Raw genomic sequence first — 22,210 nt, 5'->3', positions numbered from 1 at the left:
TTTTGGCTTTGTACCCATATGGGTATGCAAGGATAAAGCCTGATTAAAGGCCAGTCAACCTAAAGTGTAGAGGCATTGTAATTCAAAACACAGTAAGTCCATCATTAGCTGGAAAGGTGCAATTATGCTTGCATTTAAGTCTCCAAAAATAAGACCCAGTTGAAATAATTTAAAACTTTGGTGACTGAGTGTGTGTTATTTTCAGATAACTTGACCTAAGTGCTAAAGTTTGGATATTTTTAATGTAACAATAAACTGCACCCAAGCCATCCCATCTCAATTAAACATGCAACTGTGACTGTTGTGATTCCTCTCAATTTTCCCTGATGAACTTAACTGAAACTGGACATTCACTTGAGGTTTGCCCTTTAGCAGTATTTGAAAGAAATTCATTCTCTCTTTGCATTGTCAGGCATACTTCAGAAAAAGAGCTGTGAGTGATTTTGATCCATGTAAAATGTTCCTGACCATGACAGTTATGTCAGCTGTTCAAGATCAGGCATGCACAAGCTGGACAGATTCCCTGTCATCTGTCTGTTGCATCCAGCTCAGTCAGATGGAGTTACTAATTGGTTAAAACACAGACAGCTAATGCATCCATACAGAGAACAGCAGCATGTGTCTGCACAGCCAATAGAGTGTAGAGTTGGAGTTCAGTACCTGCAAAATATGAGAGCTTTTAAGATTATAAAACTTCACATTTCTTCCTGGTGGTCATTGAAGCCTTTATAAGCTGTGACTGTTTGATGCAGAGCTAACAGACTGATCAGCAAGCATCCAAAGTGGTGAATGACTAAATGTGTGATCAGATGATTCAAGGCACAGCGTATTTGCAAAGGGATTCCAGTTTTGGCTTTCTTGACTTTATCTCATTCTTTCTGTGGAGCAGGCTTCAGTTGTGAGGATTATGCTTTGTTATTATGTGGCAGTAGACAATGATTTCTTTATTTGTAGGTCACTTAGTGTAGTTAATCATCTGAATGTCCTTTGTCTGCAGTTTGATAATACTCCATATTCTTTGACAGCCTATAGAATTTTATGTTTATAAAACAGTCATTAAGACGTATAAAAAATTCCTTGTTACTTTTGCCTGGAAAAGAAGTTGCAATATTGGAACTAACTTGGTCTCTTGTCTATAAGCCTCACTGAATTTGGTAAAATTCAGGTAAAAAACCTTTTTAAAAGGAGAAATTTTGCACTTTCTGTGGCATTTTTGATGCTGATGTGTTTTCTCTATCCCTTCACCTTTCATTTGGGGAAGGAAGATAGTTTGGTTTTACTGTATATGTGGAAGGATGCTTTTTAAGTTGGTGTTTTCCCACCTATGTCTCTTTTCAGGAGGCCCTTACAGTTTACAAAGAAGCAATACAGAAAATGCCGAGGCAGTTTGCACCACAGAGCCTATATAACATGATGGGTAAGTGCATTGGTGGTGCTTCAGAATGATATTTGAGGAGCCAGGGTGAAACAAAAGACCTTATCCAGGCAACTGGTGCTCAAATTAATGGACTAATAAATCCCAAAAATCATTACCTTCAGTACAAGCCAAACTAGGTTCAGAGCTTAAATGCCAACAACTGCAGTGCTGGATAAGGTACCATAGATGATGAGACTTTTAGACACTGGATGCCTTTAGGAGTGTCAATGTAGCAGTTTTACATTTAGAATGCATTTAGTGTTTTTCTTTGCCTCTAGAATCTCTCATCCAATACTTTGGAGGCCCCATGTACCCACATGTATGTGGGTGTTAGATGTTGAAATTTCTCGTAAACCAACAAGGTGTTCAAACAGACCCACAGAGATAGTTGTACTTTTTTTTTAGGTTGTGCCAAAAACTTATTTCCAGCTGATGTACTTTAGTTTACATGTCTACAATGAGACAATTCTTCTTACTTTTCTTCCAGGACCAGCTATCTGTCCTTCAAAATTTTAGGAATTTTTTGAGTACTGCAAAAAACCATCAATTTATCTGGGAGGTGTTTTTTGTTTAACTTCAGTTCCTCAGATTCTTCATTGCAGTTTTATATGGAATACATTAAACAGATAAAAGAAAGAAGATAATATGAATTATTACTTAGTACTCAGATCTGAAATCAAGAGAGCTGCTTCTTATTGTTCCAGAGATGCTTGTAAGTGGAATTCTTTCTCAAAGCTCATGTGTTTCTGCTGAGCAACCTCAGTGTTTGGCCTAGTACTCTCTTCTTTGGGATAGAAAAGCATGTAAGAACCTTTAAAGTAGTTCAAAGCGGAACAATTAAAAATATCTGTGGAAACAATGAGGATCAACAGGAAGCATATGGGATTTTGTGTGGTTCCCCCCAGCCAATGCCTCACATACAAGGGAATTTATTGGTTGATACCAATTGCTTTTACACAGTTGTTGACTACTTATTCAGGAATGGCATCTTTTATTAGTACCTTGCAAGTACTAGGGCACAGGAAAAAGTAAAATTGTAGTTGCAACTGATACTCCATGTTTGAAAAATGTAAATGTAAATGCTAGATTAAGTAGTTCTCTTGCCACAGTGACCAAGTACCTAATGTCAGTCTAAGCACTTTCTTAGCAGTTCATACAGTTCAATGGAGAGTTGCTTCTGCCTGAACACTAAGCTTTACCAGATTGATGCTAATGGCTAAAATCCATAAATTGCACAAATTGATTATTACATATACTTTTGTTCATTGTCAGTCCTAGTGAAATTATTGTTTATCAGCTTTATTTGTGTACTGGTTTGAAAGCAAAACCAGTGAGACTCCAAGTCAGAAATACAATTTAATAGAGAGAGAAGAACAAACAACAAGAAAGGTGAAAAGAAAATGAAATAAAATAAATGGAATAGTACAAAGAACCACTGACAGAGTCAGACCCTGTTGGTCAGGGTGTTGGAAGCAGTCTGAAATAAGTCCTCCTGGAGTGACAGATGTGGCTCCATTGGAGTAGAGATGATCCTCAGGAAAATGGTCCAGTCTTCCTCTGGGAATCCAGTGGAAACAGGCTGCTCTGGGGTCCCTGTGTCCCCATTTTATCTGGGTAGGGAATGGTTGGCTCCTCCCTACTGGGTGGTGCATCCCACAGTGGGATGATGTAATGTGTCATGGCAGTGGTGAGCCTTAATGGCCCATTAACAGAAGATATCCGCCAGAAGAGGAGATGAAGTCAATGAAAGAGATAAAAAGCACTGCCTTACCTGATGTTATCAGCTGTCCCATTAACAGAAGGCATCTGCCCTCTTTCCCCCCTAGAGTTACAAGAAATAAAGAACAATATCTCCCAACCGATTTCAACAGATGAAAATAGAATATACATTTTGGTTACATTTTTAACCCAAGACAATTTGTCAGCATTTGCTGATAAATTTGGTGATGGTATCAACAGTGTGAATGAAACCTCTGCTTACTATCAGTGTCCTGTAGTGACCACTGAAATACTGCAGTGCTTCAGCAAATTCTCTGAGGTTTGACTGCCCTCTTTAGTGTAGATGCATTTATCATAATTCTGATTAAAGTGGTCCTCAGAATACAGAATTGGAAAACGTAAACCAGTGCTGTTTCTAGCATGTAATGCCTGTCCCATTGCAAAGCAGGCTTGGACTGCTCTTTTTCTTTTCCAATGAATAGATGCTATCTTTAAAACCACTATGACCTGTAAGTTTTTTTAGATTTTTCCCTTTTTTGGTTGCTTTTTGAGGTTCTGGAGGCCTTTCTCAATTTCCTTTTAAGCACAGTCTGTGATGTCCACGTTCACTCGGTTCCTGGGGTTTGCATTTTTTAACTCACAAAACCACAAAGACTAGCTCAGTTCTTTGCCCAGGCTTGGCTCCTGCTGTACTTCCTCCATTCTCTCCTTAGCCCATACTCTGGCTTCTGCTTCCTTTAAGCTGCTGCCAGCACTTCATGGATGTCCTGGTGGCATAACAAGACATGGTCAACTGAGTGTACCTTAGCTCCTTATGGAGCTATGAGAATTTCAACTTACCATTAAGCCATCTTATATTTGTATTTTGGTTGCTGTTGTGATGGCAGCTTTTGCAGGAAAGACAGCTTGCTTCACACTGGTTGCTGAAGTGTTGCTTGTAGGTAATGCCACAAAGGCAATCCAAGAGGCTACCTAAAGTGACTGGAATAGAATGCAGTGCAGCTGTATTAACAGGACTCAGACTGATTCGTTCAAAGCTGTTTTGGATGTGTCTACATAAGCCTACATGGCTGCATTTAGTCTCTCCTACCTGAGATGATAGGACAGAGCTAGGCAGCTATGCTTCTTTATAGTCTGGAAAGAAAACCATACCTCTGGTGTACATGCAGGGTACAGTACCTTCTGGTTGATAAATGACTTTTTCTTGCATGCCTCAGTTTGTTTTGAAGCCATCTTCGTGGCACCAATCAAAAGAGGGTATAGGCTGGCAAAAATCCTTCTGCAACATTCAGCTGATTTAGGTACCAGGTCTGTGGTATTTCAGGAGCCTATAAAAAAGAGTGAAACAAGTATTGAAGAGGAATCCTTGATAACTGGTAGCAACAGCCACAGTGAGGATTTATACCTCTGGTATACCACAATGAAGCCCTTCTGATTTAGACATCTATTTATGATTATACACATAATCCCTGAAAACGTACTTCTCCTCTAAAAGTAGCTGAGATGACTAACTTAGTAGCTCAAGTTGGGTGAGATAAATGCTAAATACCTTTTCAGTCTTCTCTTTGCTTTGTATGTGCCAGGAGAACAAGGCAACCACATCCATTATCAGGAGTGCATCCACTTTGCAGCTCGTGTCACTGAGTATCAGAAGGCCGCCTGGAGTGTTTATTTCTGTTTTGATGTTCAAGACAAAATTATAAACACATTTGCTATAACACTTTCTTTGATAAACAGCATTACATAAACTTGTCTGCCCACTTTCTTGCCTTTAAAAGGGAGACTAGAGGAACTGAAATAGGCCAGTCCTGTCTCATGCACTTGCAACAGCATAAACCTGATTGAGCTGTCCCCACTCTTTGTATGTGCATTGCTGGCGAGGAAGGGGGAGAAACTGGGGAGTGCTCCCAATCTGCTTGGGAAGTAGCAGAAGGAAGTAGTCTTCCCCATCTCCTTAAATGTTGAAAAAATTCACAACTTATCGTGGAATCCAGGAAGAGTTTGAGGATTATCTGCTATGGTTGTTATTGTCATGACTGTATTCCCAGTCTCTGGCAATCTCTTTGCTTGGTTGAGTGGCACACATATTGCTACATATTGGCATGCCATATCAGGAAACAGTGCTTCCTCTAATTTTTAATAACCATTCATGTAACTGAAGATTTTTTGGAAAGTTTTTTTTTCTCCTGTATGATGTATATGACCTACATGAAAGAGAATAAACAGGAGATGAACTGTTTAAACTGAATCAGGTTTGATCTCCAGCACTCTTAGTGCAGTAGCATTAACACTCCAACAGTGCTAAGCCTTTACACCACCTGCTTTCCCTGTTTGTGTTACACTTCTTTTCCTGTGCTTCCTGCTATTGGCCTTTTGCTGACAGGCCCAGTGACTCATTCCTCTGGTGCGTCAGTCTGCCTGACAGACTCATCCTTAAAGCACTCTGAAATTGCATCTTAATGGGAAAAAGAAGTATTGGGGCTCAAGAAGCAGGTATCCATTTGACTTTGCATTTTTTTCATGGTACAAAATACAGGGCTGTAATACCCCCATCAGATGTTCTCAGTTTGTGCATGTGAAAAAGTTGCAGAGATTTTGGTCTCCTGTTGCTGTGATTTATTTTGCCAGGTGTGCAACAACTCAGCTAAGGAAACCATATGTTTCTCTGGCATTGTATCAAGAAATAAAACCTTTTCATTTTTTTTTCTTAAGAGAACCCAAAACAGCTAAAAATTGAAGCTTTAAAACTAGGATCAAAATAATTATTCAACAAGCTGTATAAGGTTGGCTTGATATTTATTTTCTGTATACCATATTGCTTTGATGTAAATTAAAAAGTACATGCTAAGGTTACACAGATTAATTTGCTTGGCATGGTAACTTGCATTACAAAGGAGAGAGTCCAGCTTAGCTGTATTAAATAGGTAATATATTTTGTTTAAAGTTTCAATTAAAGCCTGAGGTCAAAAGATAAAATGGTCCCTGTGGGATCTTGAACACTTTAATGCCAATATTAGGATTGCTGAAGGATCAGCCTCTGCTCTAGATGTCTTTTGCATTCCTTGAAATCTGATATTCTACAGTTGATTGTATTACATTGCTTTTAAAACCACACTAGGCCACCTGCTACAGTAATTCATACTCCTGACAGTTAAGTGGTGTGAAGTGGGCCATGGAGGCTTTATTTTTAATACCAAACAGTAACAAGAACAATGGTGGGGTGGCACTGTTCAGGTTTAGATTGGCAAGGTACTGTCATAAAGACAAATGTCTTGATTGCACTTCATCTGCCCTTACTAACCAACATCTGAATGTCTATTTTCAAATGCACTTCAGGCAAAGCCTTACAAACATTTTTTATGAGAAATGCAAGTCAGAAAAAAAGCTAACATTGCAGGACTGAATACAGTTCACGATGCACAAAGTTTAAACTTCTCCTTGCGAATCTGCTGGATTGCACACGGACAGAAAACAAATCATACACAAGTGTACAGTCCAGAAAAGGGGAGCCAGATTTTACATCTGGTGCAGAGGTTTGTATTGTAAGTACAAAGGCTTAGCATGCAGAGAGACTTTCTGTATTGATGATTGTAACATAGCTATCACTTTACTTGATTATGCTTTTGGGTGAACGTGGCTGTTTCTACAAACCTGTTAATATTGTTAAGGCTCCTATCCCATTTACCCCTTGCTCCCATTAGATGCTTTCTTATTGAATCATTTCAAAATAGTGTCTAGAACTCCAGGAAACCCTTTGGTATAGTTTTACTGTGCATGCTGAGCAACACTTAATTTATAAGATCCAAAGATGATTAAACTGTGAAATACATACCCATCATAACTTATGCAGAGTATGGTACCTGCACTTATCTAAGCTTTGGTCATCAGTATGCATCTCATGAAGTTTTACTGGCAATTTCTTACTAAGTCTACATTACAAATATTTTTTTTTCTTTTAAAACTAGCTTGGATGGGAAAAGGGTTCGTTTTCCTCCATACCTACATTTTATTACATGTTCCATGGAAATAAGAATGGTGTTGTCTCCAGTGGTGATGGGAATAAAATGCTGGGCTTCCTTCTCTCCCCCTTTCCACCCTCATTCTGATGCTTTAACCCTTCCCCCTCTCAGACTTTGCACACTGTGATAGTTTATCTCTGGTGTCCAAAGCTAAGTAGCTAAGTGCTATATCCAGCTGGCAGCCAGTCCCTGGTGATGATTAGGGTCAGTCCTGTTTTAATATCTTTACTGATGATCTGGATTGAATGCACCCTCTGTAAATTCAGAGATGACACTAAGTTGGGTTGGGAGTGTTGATCTGCTGCAGAGCAGTAAAGCTCTCTCTGCAGAGGGATCTGAACAGGCTGGGTTAATGTTGGGTCAAGGCCAATTGTATGAGATTCAATAAAGTGAATTGCTGGGTCCTGTGCTTAGGTCACAACAACCACAGGCGGGGGAAAGAGTGACTGGAAAGGACCTGGGGGTGTTGGTCACCAGCAGCTGAACATGAGCCAGTGTGTGCCCAGGCATACTGACTTGTATCAGAAGTAGTCTGGCCAGCCACACCAGGGAAGTTACTGACTCTCTGTTCTCTGCACTGGTGAGGCCATAACCTTGAATCCTCTGTCCAGTTCTGGGCCCATCACTACAAGGAAGACCTTGAGGTGCTGGAGAATGCCCAGAGAAGGGCAACGAGGCTGGAGAAGGGTCTGGAGCACAAGTCCTACAAGAAACAGCTGAGGGAGCTGGGCAGAATTAGCCTGGAGAAGAGTCAGGAGAGACTTTCTCTCTCTCTTCAACTCTCTGAAAGTAGCAAGCTGGGGGTTGGTCTCTTCTGCCAGGCAACCAGCAATACAAGAGGAAACAAGAACAAGCTGTGCCAGGGGAGGCTGAACATCAGGAAGAATTTATTCACTGAAAAGGTTGTCAAGAATTGGAATGGGCTACTCAGGGATGTGGTGGAGTCACCATCCTTGGAAGTGTTCAAGAAGTGACTGGATGTGACACTTGGTGTTGAGGTGATGTTCAGTCAAAGGTTAGATTTTGATGCTTGATGTCTTTCTCAACCTAAATGATTCTGTGATTCTGTGATTCTAAGTATGAATCTTCAATCTGATTGCAATGTCTCCTGATTTTTTAACTTTGCTCTGAGGGAATCAAGCTGGGTATGAAGGTAACAGCAGTGGATTGCTGAAGATGGTAATTGGTTCAATGTTTGAGAGTTTTGGGGTGGGTGTGGGTTTGTGGGTTTTTTTGTTTGGTTTTTTTGGTTTTTTGTTTTTGTTGTTGTTGTTTGTTTATTTGTTTTGGTTTTGGTTTTGTTTTTCCCCCAGGTTCCCAGATTTTCTTAGTTTTATCTCTTTGGACTATTGATCTATATCAGTGTGAAGTAAAAAGCTGGTTCTAAGGATAAAATGCATTTTTATTTCAACCTGCAGGGTTTTATGTGAAGATAAATATAATCATAACATTTGCAGACCAAAAATATGGTTCAGTACTGAAAATGGACTACAGGGATCCCAATTAGGCACGATTCTACAGAAAGTGCTGGTATTAATAGAGTTTTAAAGAAACCCATACTGGCATGGAGATGAAATTACCTATCTTGTGTGAGCTCAATTTTGTATACTGTATACAAAAATATTTTTGTCAGTATACTTCTTCCACTGGAAGCCTTTGTACTGCAGGAAACAGCTGTGCAATGTCCATGCTGTTCCATGCTGCAACTGATGTTATTTTGCCCTTCATTTATATCTGTTTTCTACTTTGGGTATTTTCCTTCAAAAATAGCTTAGTGGTCTAATTAAATCAGATAAGGCTTTGCTTCAGCTAATTGACGCCTATGAGAATTTGTTCAGCCTAAGTAAATGTGAATTGACTCCCATCCATCAAAAACCCTAATAAAATACAATACATTCCTTGAAATCTTCAAGGAAATTGTTCTGTAAAAAAAAAAAGTCGACTCACAATATGCTTGCCCTGTGCAGAACTTGATGCTCACTATGTTCACATGCTTCAGCTGTTTCAGGGAAGATGTGCATGCACTGCATATTTATAACCAAAACTGTTAATCTGTTGCAGTATATCTTATACATCAGTATACTATAACATCAAACTGTGCTTCCGGATTTATGGTGTTATTTTATGCACTGGTACCAAAGGGAAAAAAGAGGGAAGTCATATATCTAGAGAGGTGCATTTATGGTAAGCACATCTGCAGCCTTGATTTGCATGAGAAAGCTGCACGGTTGCATTATCAAAGACACAAACTCCTTGTGGTATTGCAATGCACAGGGACTCTTCATCATTTTCTAAGGCAACTTCTTTATATTCCCAAATAAAAGAAATGATGGAAAAATTAAATTTAAATCCAATGGAATGTATATATTATAGATTTTTATTTTCAAAGGACATCTCTGTGTTCCTTTGTTTTTTGACATCTGGTGTCTTGTCCATTCAAATTTTATGTTTTCTGTATTACACTTTTACCAGCCTGAAATTTGAGGGGCAGATAATTAGCATATATAAAGATGATGCAAGGCATATTTACCCTACATTGTCTCCTGTATGTAGATAATTTTTCAGTTGTCTTTTCCTTCCTAAAAGGAGGACCACTGGAGGGACCTATCTTCTTAATCTGAAAGTATGGGAACCTTACACCTGTGGAGGTACAGTGCTTATACATCCACAGTTCTATTGTACTTTCTGATTAGAAAGTATGGCACGCTCCCTACCAGGATATGAGCTTTACTTGGTATGACTACATGCATCTGAAACAAAAAAAAAAGTGAAGTCAACAGATGAGAGGTTTAAGCTAGAACCACATAAATGCTACCTAATTTTGCTTTTTAACAATATGTGATATGTATTGGAACATCTTGTGTTCTTTTTTAGAATTTATTTTTCTTACAAACACATTTCACTTAATTATCATGTACAATATTAGCCTTTAGGGAAAATGGTTGCTTGCAAGCTAATATTTTATTAGCATCATTATTTAATATAAATATTTACTGTTTATTATGATTGTTATGGGTTTTAGTTATTATTAATTATACATTAATTTTTGTTAATGCTATATTAAATATATTTAACTATAATTAATATCCTGGCATGATTTTAGTGGGGAGTTTTTTTGCTAGTTTAGTATTTTTGTGGGATTATGTTTTATTTTGAAGGATTATTTTTGAATTCCAAGGATTATGAGCAAATATGGGAAAATACGGTTGGTGAACAGTAGTTTTGCAAGTGGTCTACCTTTGTGTTAAATAAAATCCACTTGAGTATAGGGATTTTAATTTTGGTGGTGTAAATCTAGCTAAAAGGTATCCTGTTTCTGATTTCTTTGAAAATACTAATAGAAATGTTAATGAACATTTTATGCACTGCTTTAAATAGTGTTTCAGTTGCATATTAATGTTTTTCTTGCACTACATTAGTAAATGAGAATTACAGGTTAATAATATATGATCTTTCTAGTAGAATATGACAAGAAATGGGTTCATAAAACTCAGAAAACTTTAACTGAACTAATCCCTGTGAAGCTGGAAACAGTTTTGAAATACTGATTGCTCCCATTTTACTCCAGTAGTCTGCTGGATTTATTACCACCCCTCATTGTGCAGGCAATGCCGCACATGTCTGTGTTGATACAGATTAGGGACTGGAAATAAATAGCCATTTATAACTTAAGGTTTTCACTGCCATTAATTTCTTTCTCTGTCGTTGTTACCTCTGTTGAACTTTACAGATCTGACAAGTTTTATTTATCAAGTGTCCATATGATCTTTCAAACTTTTAGCATTAGATTTGAAAGATTTTGCAAAGAAAGTAAGTGTTAAAGTAAATATAGAAATCTGCTTATGTGTTGGTTTGCATACTTTCTACCAATGGACACTCTTGTTACCTTTCTAGTGCCTAAATCATTTCTGTTGCAAGTTTATAAGAATACATGATTGTAAATAGCAAATATTCTTTCTTCTTTAAATCTCAGACGCACAAATGCATCCTGAATTACAGAAATCCACCCATACATGTTTTCTCTGACATTTTGTTGCAAAATTATCTCAAGGTGGCATAGCTGTTATTAAATTGCATCAGCCTGATGCATAAATTTACTTGTTTGAATTAATGTTTCAATTACCTGTTGCTTGATTCTATTCTGGGTTTTGAATTTGGCAGTGGTAGGAGCTGCTGTCAATTTTCAACTTTTTCTTTTCTTCATTTAGAAAATGGAATTAATAATAGACCCCATAACAGTACTTCCTTCTGTAGTAATCTATGTTCTAATTACTTATAATATAGGAATTCTTGATACAGGTTCCTCAGAAAAAAAAAGTTCAGCTATAGAGAATTATCTGCCAAAGAGTCACAGAATCGCCCAATCAGCTGAGTTGGAAGACACTCACGAGGATCATGGAGTCCAACTGCTGGCCCTGCACAGTACTATCCCCAAAAGTCACACCATGTGCCTGAGAGTATTGTTCAGACTCTTCTTGAACTCTGCCAGGCTTGGTACTGTGACCATGTCCCTGGAGAGCCTGTTCCAGTGCCCAGCTGCCTCCAGGATGAAGAACCTTTTCCTAAGAACCAACCTAAACCTCCCCTGATGCAACTTCAGGCCATTCTCTTGGATCCTGTCATTGGTCACCACAGAGATGCCATCAGTGCCTGCCCATCCTTTTCCCCTCCAAATGAAGTTATAACTTCTATGAGGTCTCCCCTCAGTCTGCTCCAGGCTGAACAGCTCAGGTGACCTCAGCTGCTTTTCATACATCTTCACCTCAAAGCCCTTCACCATGCTCATTGTCCTCTGTTGGGCACTCTCTAATAGTTTCATCTTTTCTGTATTGTGGCACCAAAACTGCCCCCAGCACTGGAGGTGAGGCTGCCCCAGCTCAGAGCAGAGCAGGACAATCCTCTCCCTTGCCCGGCTGGCCATGCTGTGCCTGATGTCCCCCAAGGACAGGGTTGTCCCTCCTGGCTGCCAGGGCACTGCTGGCTTGTGTTCAACTTGCTGTCAACAAGGGCCCTTTATGCAGCACTGCTTTCCTGCCTTTCACTCCCCGATCTGGGGAGTACAGCCAGGGCTGCCTCATCCCAGGTGCAGAATCTGGCACTTGCCCTTGGTCGGCTTCATATGGTTAATGTTTGTCCAGCTCTTTGGTTTGTTGAGGTCTCTCTGCAGACCCTCCTTGCCTGCAAGGAAGTCAACAGCTCCTCCCAGTTTTCTTCTGTGAAGTTTAGGGGAATAGAGTTTCTTTCCTTACAGTTTGATATTTAGATTGACATATTGTAGCTTTGTTTCTAGGTGCCCCACTCAGAAATGTCCTCAAACTTTTATGAGTGTAGTTTGTGAAGTAGTTGAGCTCTTAAAACCTATTAAAAATTGAATTAGCAAGTACTCCAAAGTTTTTAATCTCTTCTTATATCAGAATCCATAATGAAAAAGAGATGAAAACCTTGGATCTATTTTATATTTGGCAGTGTGTTCAGCCTTTACCACCCACAGATAATAGCTCCGTCACTTACGGCTGCTTACGTTGCTCTTTAAAGCATCTTGTTGTTAATTGCTTGAAACTATGCCAAGCTGTAACAGGTTGGGGTGGAATTTTCCACTTGAAGAAAAGGACAATATGGATTCCTCATTTCCTGTATGCTAACAAAGCAGGGGCCCGTGAGAAAAATAGTATGCAATCAAATAATTAAACATTCTGCATTAGAGCATGCAGCTAGGGAGAGGAGTTGAGAAGAGCACAGAGTTTGACTTCTGGCTTTTTCTGTCCTTTCAACACTTAATGACTTCGGTGCAGAAAAGTATAATGTTATGTCACTTATTTGTGAATGCTGACATAGTGGAAGTATCACATGGGAAGTTACTATCTCTGAATTCGATGTTCATGTTCTTTTTGGGGTTTGTTATCTCTTTGGATTTTTGGACTTTTTTTTTTTTTAATTTAGCCTGGGTGTATTTGGAGGGAATTGTTCTGTCTTTTTGGCCCTAAACAGCAGCAGAATTACTTGAGTGCTTAAGTAATATGATCCAGACCAGTGCATGAGTACGAAATGCTTTGTAGATCTTTGATTTAGGAAGATATGTAGGTCTTTGATTTAGAACAACTAGACTTTTTTTCCAAACAGGGATGCAAACAACAGCACGCTTTTTTGAAATCAGTCTATTTGCTCTTAGCAATCATGTTGGTTTCCTTTAGCCTTGGCTCAGCATGACTTCTGTCTCTACATTATGCTAATTTTATCTGTGGTCTGAGGTTTGGTCATTTTGCATGCACCACACCCTAACTCCTGAAATTCAAAACTTATGTGCCACATTTTGCCTGGGATCCTTCTCCTCTGGTGACAAAGACAGAAAAAAAATCTGACTTGCCCTTGTCCAATTTTCTTTTATGAAGAAAATCTTCCATAGCCTCTGTAAATATCCAAGATAAAGAGATAAAATAGATCTCATGCTATGAGTTACTTATTTTTCCTCTCTGAGAATCTTTTTCTCCAAGTTTTAGAGGTGTGGTAGTTTGTTTCAATCTCTATTAAAGAACTTTGGTCCTTCTCCCTAGTACCTTCACAACTATTAATTTCTATGTAACGCAGAACTGGAGGGTCTGCGAACAGACCCTGAAGACAGCTTAGCTGAACTTTACTTGGGTCAGCTGTAGTCTCTTGATCCTCCAACAGTAACATTTGATAACCTGTAACTCTATAATTTTTGGGAGATACGTAGTCATTCATTAGAAATGGATCAGCTGCTGGGATGATGAAATCTTGAAATTTCAATTGGCATTTTCAGACTGTCATTGACCTAGGCAAAGGCACGTTGATATCCAGAGTCCTTGTGAAAGAGTTGTGTAAGAGCAGAGTGGTAATCTGAAAGCTGTTATTCTTCACCATTACATAATTGTTTCATCTTGATCCAACCTTTGAGAAATTTGTTTGCTTTTTGAAGAAAGAGAAAGACTTTCTTGCTGTGTATGCTAAACTCTCTCAGAAACTTCATGACTACAATTATCTGTCTTAACACTAATATATATTTTATATAAAAACATATAACAGGCTTTCTGACATCCCATTCATATATATTGTTCTTCGACGTTGCCTGTCTCAGCCTCTCATTGTAAAGGATTTCACTTTGAAAAATGTTCAGTTTCAGTCATTTTGTATGTGACTTCTTAAGATTAGCAATTTTAAAATCATGGATGCTATGTTTTAATTTAAACAAGTTGGGGCAGATGACCTAATATAATTACATTCAGAGATTAGGGTTTTTAATGTCTTGCCCTCCCTTCAATATACTTTCAGGACTGTTCTCTTAAACTTCCTTAGTTTTTGAAACAAAATTTAGGTTCTTGAGTTATTATGATTAAAAGCAAATATTTTCCATGTTCTCCCTGCTATTCCATGCTTTGTAATGTAGAGCAATGGAAAAGTAGCTTTTCTAAAGTAAATGAGGTAAAATTTCTCATACTTTGAGACTTTTGACTAAAGCTTAGCAGGTGGTACTCTCTCTGACAATTCTATTCCAACAATACTTTTCATCTGAGTTATACTACTCCAGCCCTAATAAGGCCTTAATAAGCGCTAAAAGGCCTCTCCTCACTCAAGTGTCTCCAAGGCTTTTTGTGTGTGGTTGTGGTAGCAAGTGTTCAAATCACTTCACCTTTTTCTAGATCTTTGCACATTTAAAACATAGAAAATTACGATATAAACGAATTATGGATGCCTTGAGAAATGTGTGGCATTCTCACTAGCGTTTGTTTGACCCTGCAGGAGAAGCCTATATGAGAATGAGCCGGCTGCCCGAAGCAGAGCACTGGTATGTGGAGTCACTGCGATCCAAGGGCGACCACATCCCAGCCCATCTCACCTATGGAAAACTGCTGGCTCTGACGGTGAGTTTATCAGCACCTCCTGGGAAGCGGTCTCAGGTTCTTTGACTAGGTTAGATAAAGGGATGGGAAGGCTTTAGCCTGAAAATTGAGTATTGTCTGATTTGTCACAGTTTCGGTTTTGACAGCATTGGGGTTTTTTCTGTGGGACATTGCATCTATTTTTGAGGTAGTACCAATTCTGTGCTGGAAAAAGACAGTAATAATGGCACAGAAACTTTGTAATGCACAGTAAGGAGTTCTCTTGATAAAGCCTTTATTGTAAGTTCTTTGGATGACAAGTGATGGAATTAGTTCTGTAAGATATTCAGTGTGTGACTCAGGGCTGTTGAAGCAGCCTGTGGCTGGGTGTCACGTATACTTTGTGAATAACATCTCATGCTTTGAATTTATGCTTTAGGAGTATCTCTTTCAGCATGTGAAAGGAACTACTCAACTATTAAGAGCTAGTTCTAAAAAAACCAGAAGAGTTGGACTTCTTTATTTATGTAAAATTTGCTTAAATCTGGCTGCAGGTGTGCTTGTAGCTGCAGCTAAACTAATCCCATATGGTAGTTACAGCAGTGCCAGCCCCTCCTTGATGTTCACACATTTTGAAGATGAAATTGGATTTTTATTTTATTAATTCAAATAATTATTTTTTAAACTGCCCATCATTTGTTTTTCATTTCTCATTCCCATTTTTCTTTTGTTTTTATCTAATCTACATTTACTTTCATTGTTTACCTCAGTGGGTTCATATTTTCTTTTTGTACTCTACTGCTACACCTCTGTATTTTTCTTGAGTTCTTGTGCCCCAGTATGAATATTCCTCAGCTGAACATTCCTCAGTTTTTCACTCAGTGGTAAGTTTTTTCTATGGTTGATTATGCTGTCCAGTCTTAAAGCAAAAAATGTCTTTTCCAGTGGAAAACAATAGCTCATGATTAATTTCAGGAGATCCATTGCGTTAAAAGTATCTGAATTTGGAAAAGGGGAAGGAATTACAACAAAAGTTTTCTGTATGCGTAGCAGGTGACAACATAGTTTGAAAGACTTTAAAACTGGTCTGTGTTTTCGTGTAATGTTAAATGCAGAGCTTTATCAAAAGCTGCCTGGAAGGGAAGGTTTTAAGTTGTAATGGAAGTCAAGATGGTAGTGTTATATCCCCACTGCCTGTCAGTTCCACATCTTTGAAAGGCTTTTTTTTTTTTTTTTAACAATTTTCAGGTACTGTTAAAATTGCTGGGATATTGAAAAATACATGCGCCCACTGTTTACCTTCTTCTAGAATAGAACTACAAATAATTTGTACAGGAAAATTCCTTATTTACCTTGCTTTTCTAGCAGATATCTTTGTATCTTGCACCTAAGAATAATAGCAGAAAGTCATGTTATTGGCTTCTTCTTAGCAGAGCTTTGACATAAAAGTGCTAATTTATTGGAATTGCTGTGGGGAAGTTGTGGTTTAGGAATAGTATTTCTGAATTTAGTGTTCCCACTGTAACACTCCAAACCACAGACTGCTCTCTCACTACTCCCTCCTCCTCCTGCTGGAGAGGAGAATTGGAGGCACAAAAGGTAAGGATCGTGGGCTTAAATAAGAACAATTCTCTGCAAACAGTAATGAAATAAGAAAACAAATAGTAAGAGCAACAATATTAATAACAAAGTGCACGAGAGAGGTGAACTATTCACATGCGAATGCTCACAACACAGAAACCCCCAGCAATACTGACTGTGCCACCATACTCCTCCATCCAGAAGCGAACCCTTTCCCCCTTTCCTGGATTGGGAGGTGGTGCAGAATAACCTCTGGGTCCTGGACATGCCCCCTCTTGGCTACTGCAAATTAACCCTGTTCTGGTGCCACGACAGGTAGTAAAGAGTTTTCTTAATAAAATCCAAATGTTTGTTTGTTTCTTTTTGTTACACATACACACTCACCCCTACCCCAGTACTCCTCTGGTTAATTTTTTTGACTGCTGATTGCGTGAAATATGAGGTCTGTTAGGGAAAATTTTGCAATGGTTCTGGGAAACAAGGTCTCACAGTTTTCTTCAAAACAACAAAATCCACAAATCCCAGAAGTGTACAAACATTGTGAGCCACCAATTTTTATTTTTTTTTTTAATTCTGTCCCCTCATTATGAAAGTACAGGTATAGGATTAAAATTTAGTGTTATTATTGCAACTTCTAGAAGGAAACAATGAAAAATCCGCATGAGTCCTTACAGTAGAATTGAATGGTTTACATTTCTCTGGTGATATAAATAGAAGATATGATTGGGGTGAATTGTGCCTTGAGCATCTGAGCTGTGTTTGTGGAAGAATGCACCTCAGCAAGGAGAAGAACTGCTTTGAACACTGAATACTGCACTGTGATAGGCAATAAAATACCTTTCCTTTCTCAACACACACTTGCTTTCCTGTACTTGCTCTGTGCCATAATTGTAGTCTATTCTTCTCACATTTGTTTGTTATCATCTCTTGACACTTTTTTCTTTACTACTTTTTTCTTTACTACTGTTGCTTCTCATATTCATGGCAATATGTACAGATAGTGTTGATGTCCATTCTACTGCCAGCAGTATAAGATGGTGCTGATATCCTGTTGAGTTTCAGGATTTCATAAACATATAGCAAGGAACATTTTGATGACAAAGTATTTACAGATATTTAGGCACAATATTTTTCTGATGGTTACTTCATGAATGAAAAATAAAGTTCCTTTATCTGTTGAAAATTGGCATTAATTCCAATTAGTTCTTTGAGTTACAGGTCTGAAAAAATATTCAGAAAAAAATGGATGCAGACATTTGGCAGTAAAATATGCGGGTTTAGTCTCCATTTTGGTCACTTAATCAGTCTTGCAGGTTACTGTCTGCTCTGTGATTCACAAAATGAATTTTGTGGCACACTGGCACACTGAACTGTCCTAGTATTAGTTCCCAATGCAAATAGGTAATTACTGTAACTGACATGCTTCCTGGAAGTCTTCACAAACTTCCTTTGGATTCGGATTAGAGCAGCTCCCTTTGGCATAGTTATTTCAGCCCAACCCCAACTTGAGCTACCACTGTGATTTATTCTTCTGTTACACTTTGCTACCTGAGTTAATGATAATTTTCTCACAACCTGTAAATTTAGGAAAGAGAAAAGCCTACTTCAGTTAGTTTTTGCATGTTAGAGAAGAGATGTGTTAGAGGCTTCTTTGACGTTTTCTCTTGGAATCAAACCTTTGAACTTTTTACAAACCTGTTTCTGAATATAGGTACTGAGACAAAACTGTTAATAACACTTCTCTGTGTCTCTTTTCTAAGAGAGAAACGTTAGATCACTGAGGAAGTGAAGGGTGGATGTAATTGCTAATATAGATAATTTTTTTTTCCATCAGTGAAATTGAGGGTGTAAGGGAAGAGAGGAGGTAATTTCCAGACAAGTTCCTAAATTCCAGCCAAAGGCAATTCTAATATATAAGCCCTTAGCAGTATAGTCAGACCTGTAAAGTTCACAAATTCAGCTGTGTTTTACTTCTTTACTTTAATTCCAATGAAGTGGCTTAATTTTAGCCTCAGCTTTTCTGCCTTCTCAAGTCTGTTGCCAGTATTAATGCTTACTGAAAGCAGCATCGTATAGAATCAGAGAATCATTTAGGCTAGGAAAGATACAAGTAATGCCCAAATGGATTTTGGCATGCTGCTGTATATGCAGGAAAAATCAGACCAGCTTAGGAGCTCCAGAGGAATAGCTAATGAATTTACAATCTTGTTACCTGATATCATAAGTCACAAGAATTTCCTAGTTCCTATGTTAGTTCATGTTATATGTTTATATCTAAGAATTACAGCTCACTAAGCTACAATTTTCTTGAAAATATGTTAGGACAGCATAATTTAGTGGTTGAAAATCATGATTAGTAGCTCAGTTACTAGAATAATTGGAAAATAGCCAGTTGTCTGGGGCTTAGGTTTGTCCTTTTTTATATTTTTGAAACAACATGTAGCCGTTTAGAACTGCAGTGCTTTAGCATTATGTGCTTTTCATGCCTTTAACTTGTTAAATTACTTGAGGAATTTATTTTTCAATGTGACATGTTAGTTGATGTAGCCAATCTTCTGGTAGCTTCATACCGCAGCATCTGAGCCTCATCCCTTGCTTAGGTAATTTATTTCTGCATTACAAAGAAGAGCATAATTTTTTAAAAGGCTTTAAAATTGAAAAGCTCCCAGCTTTAGGATAAAAATGAGTCTGTCAAAAATGACAGTGCCAGGTGATGCCTTGAGCATGTACTGTAATTCATTTTCCATTATATGAGCAGACCTTCTAGAAGAAAAGGCATTGGCTATCATGCTAAAAAATCATTTGCAAGTAAGGCTTTTAATTTTTTTTTCTTCCTCACACTTTAGTAGTCCTAAGGATAAGACTTAAGAAACATTCCCTCCTGATGTCTGGCCTCTCGGCCATCAGTCAGTGGTTGTTTGCTACAGTAGCATGCTAGTTTTAGAAGCTTTATTTCAATTACAAATAAATGTTTTTAAGTTTTGTTTTATCCGAGTGAAGCTGAGCCCATAAATGACCCTGCATAGTTTGCAGGAGTGGCTCTAAGTGCTTAAGTACTTAGGGACAGCCTCATATTGTAACATTTAGTGTGTTGCATCTAGGAATTACAGGCTTTGCTGTATTTCTCTGAAAAAATTGCACAATGTTTTCTTGCATTTTACATGGCTCCGCACAGTGCTGTTAATCTCCTTTTTTTACTGGCTTGGAAATTCGCCCAAAGTGCTGCAAGAAAAGTTTACTTTGCCTTGTAAAATTCCGATGCTGGAGCTCCAACTATTAAATTCAGCAATAATCATCCTAGAAGATTCTGGAATCTATAATATAAAATATTTTATTTTAAAATGTTTTCTTCAAAAGGGGATTGGGAAAAGACAGTCATAGACATGATAGAGACTGGCAGTGTTTTGGATTAATATAAAATTTACAGGATTGTGACATTCAAAAGTATCAACATTGAAGTTTAGTACTTTTCTTAAGTTTTGAAATAATTGCTCCTCAGTGAGTGACCATATTTTTGCCTGCAGTTGCTTGTTGCTTATATTTCTGACAAACAGAAGGCCGATGAGGTATCCTGCCATTTTTGGTTAGTTCTGAAATTACTCTGAGTGTTGCTATCAAATACCCTACTGTATTCAGTAATTGGTGTAGTGCTTGACTGTCATCTCAAAATAAATATAAATAAATGACAAAATAGAAAGAAATGGAAGATGGGAAGAACAGAAAAGAATGGGACAGCAGGGGAAAAGGAGAATGGTGTACAATGAATAGACTAATTCAACGTTTACTATTTCTGTGATTACTTGCTGCTGGTGTTTCAGCACAGAAAGGAAATTTGCATTTCTGTTGGAAAAATCTGTCATATTGTCATTTAATGTCGCTGGTTCATTACTACTTTTTTTTTCTGTCTCTCTAGATTTATACAAATGAGATGAAAGAGGAATGAGCGAGAACAGTCATGATGTCAAAAGAATCGTGACTGTCTTTAAGACAGTCATTGAAATGCTGTATGTTAAATCTAGTAATGATTTTCTAGAACAGTTTCTTCTTTCAGTAATCAACTCCTTTAAAGCAAACAAAAATATTTTCAGTAATACTTAGGGGACCAATAAATGCCTACACATAGAGAAATCTTTAATTAGTGAAAAGGCATTTTCTAAACAGGTCAATTTAATTAGATCAGCAAACCTCTTAGGTATTTTGTTTTGGGAAACTATATCCCTTGGCTGTTAGTACTGCTTCTAGGAAGTTTTTTTTTTTAATGAAAATTGCATATTTCAGTAAAAGTCACATCATGACAATATAAAAATGATATTGAATCCATGAGAGTGCCTTGCCTAAGAAATCAAGTTAAGCCAAGCAATAGCCACTACTGCTCTTCTGTCTTGTATTCAGTTTGTCTTTGGAGCCTGCCACAGACACTTTGAGCTTTCTTGACACGTGAAATCTCTTGAGGGTTAAAAGTAATACAAGCACTGCTTGTATTTAGTTCTGAGTTTGCAAAATGTGAGTTGTTTTCATTTTTGTTTCCAGCTTACAAGCACTTCATTTGTAGGGGCTAGAAGGAAGGGGTTTCCCTCTTCGGTGGGTGACTTCAGAAGTGTGAGCCCTTTTTTTAAGGGTTTGGTTATCTGTTGTATCTGGAGCTTTAACACCTCCAGTCTGAATGACAGGATTTCCGAACTGTGGAAATTTCAATAGCTGACATCTATTGTGCTTGTATTTCTTCAGAGGCTGGCTGTGTGCCAGAGGTATTGCATCCATAGATACACTTTCCAGTCCCCTTAGGACATGTGTTTGGCTGCATGCCAGTTGTAATAGAATTAATTGTAAACCAGAATATTTTCATTTAAATATAGCATATCTGTCTCGGTCATAAATGACTCTGGAACAGGTATTTATGCACATAACCCCTCACTAGCCTCCTTTAGGGATCTCATCTTTGGTATTGTGTTTCTAACTTCCTGTAGGCAGGAAAGGGGGAGCCCTAAACTTCTCACTTTACTCAACATAAATTTAAAGCTTGTTACAGAGAACATCACTGACACAGGGTAAACTGCTTTCATAAAAGAATCAGAGGTTGCTTTGGGTTTGGAAGCAGCCTTAAAGATCATCTATTTCTAACCCTCCGAAAGAGAGATCTTTTTTGTTTTATTATGTGGTTGAATATAGCTGCTGTAGTTACTCTGTGTGTAGTAATTTTATCAGTAATCAAGGAAAAATAGGCTCAATTTAGAAATACATAGGACTCAGTGAAAACAGCATGTGAAAACACTGAATTTATATTCTACTGACTGGCCAGTGAAATAAATGTAGATATTAATACACTTCTCTATCAAAAACAATAAAATGTGGTTTAAGACTAAACAGAAAAGAAAGGGACTAACCTGGAAATTTACTTCACATTTCATTACATATTTTTGGTACAAAATGGTAAAAAGCTTAATGACAGAAGTGAACATTTCCATAAGGGTCTCGACAGTAAATAAATCATAAGGTATAGAATGAAATCCATTCTTTAAAAGTTTACTTAAGACTTTACACAATATTTCTTGTTTCCAGCAGTGATGTAATGTGGTAAATTCCTTCTAGACTTCAAGTTACCCCAAAAGAAAGACTAAAAATAGATGCATCATTAA

The 22,210-nt window shown here is 37.9% G+C and overlaps 1 protein-coding gene across 2 annotated transcripts in view; it reads left to right on the top strand.

The window, feature by feature from the left end:
* TMTC2 (transmembrane O-mannosyltransferase targeting cadherins 2) overlaps positions 1–22,210 on the top strand; it is a 236,821-nt gene that overhangs the window by 164,516 nt on the left and 50,095 nt on the right. For both annotated transcript variants that reach the window (XM_063396396.1, XM_063396395.1), the window contains 2 exons: positions 1,339–1,417; positions 14,914–15,035. In XM_063396396.1, coding sequence (XP_063252466.1) covers positions 1,339–1,417; positions 14,914–15,035 — 201 coding nt within the window. The remainder of the gene's footprint in view (positions 1–1,338; positions 1,418–14,913; positions 15,036–22,210) is intronic.

The sequence above is a fragment of the Prinia subflava genome, chromosome 4, assembly GCF_021018805.1.
Source record: "Prinia subflava isolate CZ2003 ecotype Zambia chromosome 4, Cam_Psub_1.2, whole genome shotgun sequence".
In the NCBI taxonomy this organism is placed as follows: domain Eukaryota; kingdom Metazoa; phylum Chordata; class Aves; order Passeriformes; family Cisticolidae; genus Prinia; species Prinia subflava.
This window is presented reverse-complemented; position numbering and strand designations above follow the sequence as displayed.